We start from the raw sequence: 8,974 nt of genomic DNA, 5'->3' as shown, positions 1-8,974 counted from the left end.
TATTCACATTATTAAATTAAACTTTATTTTTACTTTATGTTAAATGAATCAAAATAGTAAAAACTTAATTTTATATACGAAGCATAATAAAAAAATAGACGTTATGGTAATTTTACATTTAATTCATTATTAATTAGCAGCACGAAAAAAGGAATCAGAGAATCTAGAATCTCAGGTAAATGGAATACCCCTCCGAGCTTACTTCGTAAGTGGCATAACCTCACTTGAGTCAGACAGTGTTGTTTACGATTTGGGTTTGGACGTTTTTTTGGCAGTGGAGACTTCTTTTATCAGTTTTTGAGCCCCAAAATGGATATTTTAATTGCAAATGTGGAGCATATTGAATTTAAGATTGAGCGGGATCTCAATGAGCAGTATGGAGCACTCCCATTGCCCTTCCCTGGCATGGACAGTGAGTATCATGAAAATTATAACCTCAATTTTGCTTTTTCGGCTTGTTTATCGAGATATTTACTGAAAATTTGCTTCTTTTACAGAATCTACGGCTGCGGTGTGTCAGTTCTTCAATGGACGCGATGGAATGGAGTGCGACAAGGGGGCTGCATGCCCTTTCCGGCATATACGAGGCGACCGGACTATTGTTTGTAAACATTGGCTTCGTGGTCTCTGCAAAAAAGGAGATCAGTGTGAATTCCTGCACGAATACGACATGACAAAGATGCCCGAGTGCTACTTCTACTCTCGCTTCAATGCCTGCCACAACAAAGAATGCCCCTTCCTGCATATTGATCCCGAGAGCAAAATAAAAGATTGCCCATGGTGAGTTTCAATTTCCGGGAGTTTTTGCTCTTCCTTCTAAGTTTAAAGCTTACTAATACGGATTTTTTCTTTGCAGGTACGATAGAGGTTTTTGTCGGCACGGACCACATTGTCGTCATCGTCACGTACGGAGGATTCTCTGTACAAATTACTTGGCGGGATTCTGCCCAGATGGGACACAGTGTAAATTTATGCATCCACGCTTTGAGCTTCCACCCCCGCCAGAACTAACACGCGATCAAATGCAAAAGCGTGCCCCCACATGCCATTATTGCGGTGAACTCGGCCACAAGGCGTCCTACTGCCAAAAAATGCCACAAGAACAACGAGAAGCAGTCCAGCGGCAGGATGAGATGCGCTACCGCACAATGGGCTACATGAATCGCCCATTCGATGCTGAGGGGCATGGGCCACCGCCAAGGGGCCCGCCGAAGCCACTGGAGGAGATTACATGCTTCAAATGCGGGACAAAGGGACACTACGCCAACAAATGCCCCAAAGGACATCTCGCTTTTCTCTCCCAAAACCCCAGAGCTCAGCATTTTGGTAAAAATCTCTAAGATTTATTCGTGTCTGCTCTGCACCCCAAATGAGATCATATCACCTCATGCATGGGGGCGCGCTAATACTTAAAACACAGATAGAGAGAAAATGAAAGTGAAATGGGGAATCAGCTGCGTCCAGCACGCTCCATGCCATCGTTCCGGAGACAGTAAGCGGGATAGTATTTGATTTCTCCCGTTTTGGGGTCAACGTAGCGCAAATTCGGATTGGGTGTTGTATTCCCACGGCCACCCAGGGATGTGTAGCCAACATCATAGAGTTTGCAGTAGGGTACGTGATTCTTCTGCAAATATTCCCACACATCATTGCACGTCCAATCCAGCAAAGGGCTGATGCGCATCAAATCCGGCCAGCCGGCATCCGTTTTCTACGTGTGAAAAAGCAAATGGGATATTCTTTGTAAATTATTTCTTCCCTCATCCTTTGCATCCCTACAGGAGAAAGGGTGCAAGTTTTTTCATTATTATAATACTGTAATATCAATGAATTTGCGTTAATGAAGCTTTAATTTGGGAATAAAAATTAATGTATTTTTCAATAAATGAAAAAAAAGTAATTATTTTCTTATCATTCTGAGAAAGGTTTACGGATTAATTTGCATTTTTAACCTAATTTCTTTTCTCTTTCACTCTATGGATGAAGCAGCTTGATAAATCCTTTAATGTTCTAGAAGAGATCTATAGTATTTCATAAAGTTATTATCTTTAGGTTGTGATAAGAAATCCTTATCATTTCACCCTGAATGATAAGAATAGTACGAATCATACTCAATGCAAATCTCAAATTTGTTCTTCTTTAAAACCCTTAATGACCGCAACGTAAGAAGATTATTAGTCATCCAACAAGTTTCCTCTCCAAAAATTCTTGATCTCTGACCTTGAACTTGCGCGCAAAAAGTCATTGGAAAAAAATCAAGCTTTTCTCATGGCCAAGAATGTCTCGCTTATGAGCAAGAAAAGTTAATGATCTCTCCGGAAACATAAAAAAATTCACAAAATCTTCCGTGCAAAGTAGAGCGTGTACACGCACTTTCTTCCTCACCTGAAAGTAGTCCAAATCACTGCAATAGGGATCCGTTCGACGACTCCCCATGAAGCATGCCTCAAATTTCTCCCCATCCGATGAGCTATTGCATATTTTCCCTAAGGCCTCCCGTATTGTTCCACGGACATGCTTAATTTCAATCCCATAGTATGTCTCGCAGAATATCACAAATTCCTCAACTTCAGCGAATGGATCGTGTGGTTGAAAGTACCAGCAGGGGAGTCTATTCACTGAGATGCCTTCACGCTCTAGGAATTTTATCACCATGTGCAGAAGTACCGTGCAGTCTTTGCCACCATTGAAGGAGAGAAAAATCCGCTCAGGAGGGTAGTCACGAAAGGCCCGGCGGAAGAGCTGTTCAGGAAGAAACAATGAAAGTGTCCGGAAAGCAGGAAGAATCCTCGATAGAAAGGATGTGTTCATACCTCTGTTGATTGCTGCACTTTCACCTGCAAACTGTGGCTGTATTCTGTCCCATTGGACACTTGATCTACTTCCGCGGTACTCTCCATCTGCACACTAACTCTTTTCTGCTGATGCACGCTGCTTTCATATCGTACTCCAGTGGATTCCGCTTCGTCGTTCATCCGAAGGGCAATTTTTCACATAACCTCACAATATTTCAAAATGTATTTCCGTTACAAAAATTTTAATAAAATCCAAAAATTAAAATAATTATTTTTATTTCATCTATTTACATAAAATTCACAATAAAATTATGTTCACAGGAGTGTATTGTTTAATAAACAAAAATGACTTGATAAGAATGCATTCAATGCGCTTTGGAAATAAATGATTGGTGAGTGCAATAAAAGCTTAAGACGAGTAAGATTGTGTTAATTGGGGTAGTTTAATTGCCTCCTTGCATAGTTTTGGGAATTCCATCGCCTTGGGGGTGGTGGTAGGGCTCGCAAATTATTCCTCCCTGCCCCTCTGAGGTTTATGCTATCTCGCCAAATCATAGCAATCAGCATGTAGAATCCCCCAACAATCTTCGTGAAGAAATCAATGATACCAAGGAATAGGGGCATCAGCGTGTTGAAGCACCTTCGAGTTTCTGCCATGAAACGCAAACCAAACTCCCCAATGGCTCGGACAGCATGGAAGGTAGATACCACGGCTGTGATGGCGAAAAAGATAAACATTTTAACAGTGGAAATGATCTGTTGTGTGCTGATGCGAATAGAGAGCAGAGATGTAAGAAGATTCCGCGCCTGGTGACCAGCCCAGGTGTACAAATCCCTTCCAAGTCGCTCCACAAGAGGCCAATCAATATCCTCCCACTTAAATGGAAGCTCTTGAACTGTTTGCTGTGGTGCAACATCATCCACGGAACGAAGAACTTTGAGCTTGAGGAGAATCTCATTGTTCCGGAAACGGATAGTTCTGATTTGGAACCAATATTTGCCAAATGTGTAGAAAGAATCCAGTTCTGTCCACACAGACACACTCTCCAGGCCCTTACTGCTCTGCCCTGTATTCCGCGTAAGTCCAATCCACTGAACATCTCCCTTTCCTGCGTGCACATCAATTAATTTACTCCGGACAATGTCCAAATCATTGGCAATCGCTGACTCAGTTTGTGCACTGACAACGATAACATCTCGATAGCAATCAAGTGGTTCAACAAGACGCTTCTCACGGAATTCCCCGAGAAAAATGCGAGATTTGAGGATTTTCTTGCAAAACTCCCCTACGGAATCATCATCAGGAGCTGTGGGAAATTCAGATGTTTGGGATGTCTAACAAAAAAGGAAAAATATGTAAATTAGCTGCTGTGGGGGTGACAAAGCGAAATCTATGTGTGAACTCACTTGGGACATGACGAATTGCTGGTCAACTTGGGATTTGCGTGATTGCAGGGAGTGTACGATGAGCACTGATTACCGGAGATGATAAAAAGTCAAAACATGCGCAGGGTCTGACCAATGGCAGAGATGCGCGCCGAAGTCCGGGAACAGCGGCTGCCTTCGCTTGTGATTTAAATTTTTGTGCCGTTGCTGGTTAGACCGGAAGAGCTTTTTGGATTCTTCAATCATCTTAAGGATTAAATTCGACATGGCATTCAATGGGTAAGTTTGTTGTACGTTTTTCTTGGAATTTTTTTTATCTCTCGAATCTGCTTTGAAATTCTTATAAAAAATTACGTGGGACAATCCCCCAAAATGTTCTTCACCTTTGATAGCAACTGCGTACCTCAAAGCTTCTCCATTATCCCATTTATGGGAAAAAATCTCTGGGATTTTGAGAGCTGATGAGACACCCAAAATAGGAACCAAGTCATCATTCAAGCACCCACCAGCTATCGCGTGCTTAACCGTTAATCCCAATGACAATCTTACTCTTCCCTCCCAATTACTCATCCACCCCCAATTCACAACCAAAAAAAAAAAGAAGAATAAACCATAGATCATCCCCCTTCGCGAAGCTCATCAGGGAAATGATGGGATTTTTTTCTTTTCAAGCACGAATTTTATCGTCCAATGGGGAAGACAAGAGCGGGGGCTTAAAAAGTTAACAACGTGAATTTACATGTGGGTTTTCCGCATAATAAATTTAAGGGATGATTGGGAATTGCGAAGCCACAAAATACCATCCACCAAAGTTATTTCTCAGAAATTGATTGAGAGAGGAGCGCGAAAATGGTGAGGTGATTTCGGCTGGGAAAATGCTTATGCTGAATTTCTGCCCTCTTCAATCATCGCAATTTCTCTCTCTCTACCTCCCATCATCGTCATCCCCACAATACTATTATATACATAGCTCCTGACAGGGAAAATGCGGAAAATGGAGCTTTTATCTGTCCGCACGGTAATTATTTGTTTTACCGCGGTACATCCACACAGCTGGTGCACTTTCCCACCTCCCCCGAAAAAAAAACAATTTTCCAGCACTCGCTGTAAGGACAACTAGCACGGATGCAAAATGCAAGAGATTAATTTCACGTTTTAACCCATTTGTGGTGAGTTCTATAGAATCTTTGATTTCTTTTCAAAAGAAACTTTTAGGAATGAATATTCAAGATTTTTTTTTGAAAAATTTTTCAGGCTGTTTAAATTTACTTTGCATTCGTGAATGAAACTGCATAATTTTTCAATCAAGTCTACATACATGAAACATATGCGTCAATGTTTCATTAAAAGTAGTCTAAAAAAATGAAACGAAATAGAAATACTAAAAAAAAAAATTTAGCTATATTCTAAATAAATCAGAGGTGAAAATGGGTTAATATTATCAATGAAAAAGCATAAAGGACACACTGTATTTTGAAAAAAAAAACCTTTTACTTACGCTTTAATTAAGGTGGAGTCATTAACAATAGAAAATCTGCATGTGCGCAAATTATTCTTTCAATCTTAGAATTATTTTTAAAATGAGGTGTTCTTTGACCATTTTAATAAGAAAGCGCAATGGTAAATACAAAGAACATATTATGTTCTGAAATAATTAATTCTATAATAAAAAAATACTAAAAAACAACTTTTTACAATATTTATTGCGAGTCAATTTTTTTTGTACATTTTCTATTCAATTTGTTCTTTTATTTTAAAAAGAAAAATATATAATATTTTTCTAGTCATTAAGTTGATCCTGAAAGCTTCTTTCATCGTCGCATGTAGTGATTTTCTCCTGTGTAGGAATATTGGATTTTTGCCAGAATTGCCAATTCACGACCATTTGTAATTCCAATGTCTTTGAATTCTTGGGTCGTCATTTCCCAAAAATGGGAAAGTTCGATCTGAGAAGAACAGAGAAAAAAATTCTTAGATATTTTAAAGAACTTTTAGGGGATAAACAGATAAGCTTCTTACCCTGGCGTTCTCAAAATTCGGAATGAGGTGTCCAATTACAAAGTAGTTCAGGAACGTTGACCAGGTTAGGGTTCTGTTAAGGACATCCGGTGGATCTTCATCGTCATAAAATACATCATTTGGCAGTTCATCATCTTCGCGTACATCCATAAGGCTGGAAGCTCTGGATGAGGAGTAGCTTTGGAATTCACGTACACTCCCAATGGGGCTGACGGATGGACAACGGAAGCCAATAACCGGTCCCGGTGAGAAGCAACGTCTTCGCATTCGACGAGTCTGACGAGCCACATTGACAGGCAAGAGATCACCATCGGAATGGAATCCCGGAAATGGTGGATGACGTGATCTGTCTGGGGGGCCTTCGCTGTTTCTTCGCGGTAAAGTGAGACTTCTCGATCGCCCTTGACGATCGGGATTCAACACAAGGCGTATTCTCTTTCGTCGGCTTGGTCCTGGTTGGGGTTCAGGTTCGGGTTGAGGTACAGCCAGAGGTAGATACGGAGGTTCATGATCAGGTTCATCAAGCTCAAGATGCCCATTCATCATGCCATCTCGATGATTTCCCTGGGGTAATCTCTCAATTACCATTTCCACAAGTGCCTCCCATTGGGGTGGTCGACTTGGTCCAGGCTGTGGATCTTCGTGATATCCATTCAACACCTGCCCATTGGCATTCCTCTGCCTGGGTTCCCTTCGTAATCTTGCCATATTCACCTGCTCCCAGTAGACCATAGGCTGATCTTCCTCATCTGATGAGCTTCCTGATGAACTACTAGAACTAGAACCATATCCGTTCATTTTTTTTCACTTTGCGGATTTTCAGGATACGAAAAAACACTCAAAATTTTTTAATCAAAAATGCTTCACACGGCACAAATGGACAAACACATTTAGCAATGAAGAAAGCTACCCAAAAATGAGGGATTCTCTCATTGCAGCAGCTCCAATAACGGAGATCAACTTTTTACTGGATTTCTTGTTTTAGGGGTCTTCACGGTGTTGTAGTAAAATGTCATCAAATTATTAAAAATTATTAGGAATTGTTTGCTTAAGAAATAAATTCTAAGCTAAATTGTATCCAATAGAATTTATGATAAATCATTGAATTATGTTTTATTTCTTCCCTTTCAGATATTCTGAAATTTTGATTTTTTAACGCTCCAAAACTTTGAAAGCTTTTCATTGCATAGAATAGACAGTTTAGGATACATATAATAGCATAAGTCGACTTCATGTAACCGCCTACAAAGCTCTTTTGTTATATGTTTGGATGTTTGGATTAATCTTGTGCATTATGTGAAAATTAAACAGTCACTGTGCCTCGGTATTTAACCCTCATCGCTCTTAGCAAATGATAATAAAGATGTGTAGCTTCCGTGGCTTCATTTAGCAGCAGAATAGTTTTCAGGTGAAAGGATGATGATTATGGCTGGAGCCTGCGCCACCTGTATTGATTTTGTTTATATCGTCGCTCCTGCAGCAAACTCATCCCTCAATCCATCACTCTGTGGTGGTGCCAAAGAGGCACCGAAGTGAGGAGCGAGTGCTATGGGGTCCAAGGACTTTTTTGAAATTCCTCATCATCCTTTCGCACGAAACTCTCATCGTCAACTGCACTTGTCCAGGTGGATTACACAACCCAAAAACCTTGAGAGAATTATGGCAAATGGATCTCCTGGAAGTGCTACCGACGGTATGAGAGGATTATGTTGGTGCCAGAGATTGAGATATGATTTGTTGCACCCGTCCGACTTTCAAATTTATTCATACAAACAACGCCACAAACAGGAGCTATTTTGTGGCATTGTTTAACTGCATTTAGCAATGTCGTTTTGCAATTGATAAATTGCTTTTTATGCTTCATTTGCGTAAAGAACTTTTGTACAAATATTGCGACATGTTCTTTTCCTGTTGATTTTCCAACGAAATGCAATGACAAATGTTATTTCTTTATTGGCATCCTGTTGAATTTGTTTTATATATAGAAAGGGGAGTACAGATATAGTTTTCGAACAACTTAATGTTATTTGGTGAAAATTGATTTTGTGGATTTTATGCTAAAAATATGTCGGGGAAAAATTCCAAATGAATGATTTTTGCAACATAATTTCCACCCACCACCACCTGTCTTTCATAAAATGATGAGTAATTCAATAGGATAGAGGTGAATGTTCTCCGTTGAAGCATTATAAAGACGCATGTAAGCGGATTGTTTGCAATATACAAAAGACGGTCATGGTTATGTGTATAGGTATTGTATATAGCAAAATGAGCTTGAAAACGGAAGAGAATGCGTGAGTGAGCTTTTTCAGGAGGTGCGCCCCGGATATCCGAGCTGATTTGTGAGTGATCCCCCACAAATCATCTCGCAAATGATTTTTCTGCGTGGCATTTTGTATGAGATTCACTTTGGTCGTTTCATTAATAATTTACGTTGGATGGAATACACCCTTTCCACATGCTTGTTCCCTTTCCTGGAAAATCATTTCGAGATATGTAGTTATGCTATGAGGAAAATGTGCCATTGGAAATATTACTAGCATTCCTCTTCTGCATTGGAGTTTTCCCATCACGTCCAACAATCTGAAAACGAATTATTGGGGGTGCTGGAGGTGGAAAAGAATGAAGATAAGCTAGGGCAATTCGTGGTAAAATTCTTCCTTGTTTCTTGTCATGAAAATTATGGATTGGATTCCTAGCTTTAGCCACAAAATGCGTATCATGTTCGTATCTTCTCTAATATATACCGTACATTATGAGGCGATGTTTAAATT

General features: G+C 40.1%; 5 protein-coding genes across 5 annotated transcripts in view; 2 read left to right on the top strand and 3 right to left on the bottom strand.

Moving 5' to 3' along the window:
- The first annotated feature begins 212 nt into the window (after positions 1 to 212).
- LOC129796862 (cleavage and polyadenylation specificity factor subunit 4) lies at positions 213 to 1,340 on the top strand. The gene is made up of 3 exons (XM_055838983.1): positions 213 to 412; positions 498 to 780; positions 857 to 1,340. Exons 1-3 carry the CDS (start codon positions 310 to 312, stop codon positions 1,338 to 1,340), a joined length of 870 nt encoding a protein of 289 aa, XP_055694958.1. The 5' UTR covers positions 213 to 309.
- Positions 1,322 to 2,990, bottom strand: LOC129796874 (FAD synthase-like). Its single transcript, XM_055838997.1, has 3 exons — positions 2,814 to 2,990; positions 2,386 to 2,742; positions 1,322 to 1,711 (listed from the first exon to the last, which is right to left on the bottom strand). The coding sequence occupies exons 1-3, from the start codon at positions 2,973 to 2,975 to the stop codon at positions 1,451 to 1,453; spliced, it is 780 nt and encodes a 259-aa protein (XP_055694972.1). The 5' UTR covers positions 2,976 to 2,990; the 3' UTR covers positions 1,322 to 1,450.
- Positions 2,991 to 3,054: 64 nt separating this feature from the next.
- On the bottom strand, positions 3,055 to 4,304 carry LOC129796854 (uncharacterized). The gene is made up of 2 exons (XM_055838973.1): positions 4,203 to 4,304; positions 3,055 to 4,130 (listed from the first exon to the last, which is right to left on the bottom strand). The coding sequence occupies exons 1-2, from the start codon at positions 4,209 to 4,211 to the stop codon at positions 3,225 to 3,227; spliced, it is 915 nt and encodes a 304-aa protein (XP_055694948.1). The 5' UTR covers positions 4,212 to 4,304; the 3' UTR covers positions 3,055 to 3,224.
- Positions 4,305 to 4,396: 92 nt separating this feature from the next.
- LOC129796792 (5-hydroxytryptamine receptor-like) overlaps positions 4,397 to 8,974 on the top strand; it is a 63,056-nt gene continuing 58,478 nt past the window's right edge. Inside the window, exon 1 of the mRNA XM_055838877.1 lies at positions 4,397 to 4,460. Within this exon, the coding sequence (XP_055694852.1) occupies positions 4,457 to 4,460 (4 nt within the window). The 5' untranslated portion in view covers positions 4,397 to 4,456. The remainder of the gene's footprint in view (positions 4,461 to 8,974) is intronic.
- LOC129796852 (uncharacterized) lies at positions 5,867 to 7,164 on the bottom strand. Its single transcript, XM_055838970.1, has 2 exons — positions 6,201 to 7,164; positions 5,867 to 6,127 (listed from the first exon to the last, which is right to left on the bottom strand). The coding sequence occupies exons 1-2, from the start codon at positions 6,996 to 6,998 to the stop codon at positions 5,993 to 5,995; spliced, it is 933 nt and encodes a 310-aa protein (XP_055694945.1). The 5' UTR covers positions 6,999 to 7,164; the 3' UTR covers positions 5,867 to 5,992.

The sequence above is a fragment of the Lutzomyia longipalpis genome, chromosome 1 (assembly GCF_024334085.1).
Source record: "Lutzomyia longipalpis isolate SR_M1_2022 chromosome 1, ASM2433408v1".
NCBI lineage: Eukaryota > Metazoa > Arthropoda > Insecta > Diptera > Psychodidae > Lutzomyia > Lutzomyia longipalpis.
This window is presented reverse-complemented; position numbering and strand designations above follow the sequence as displayed.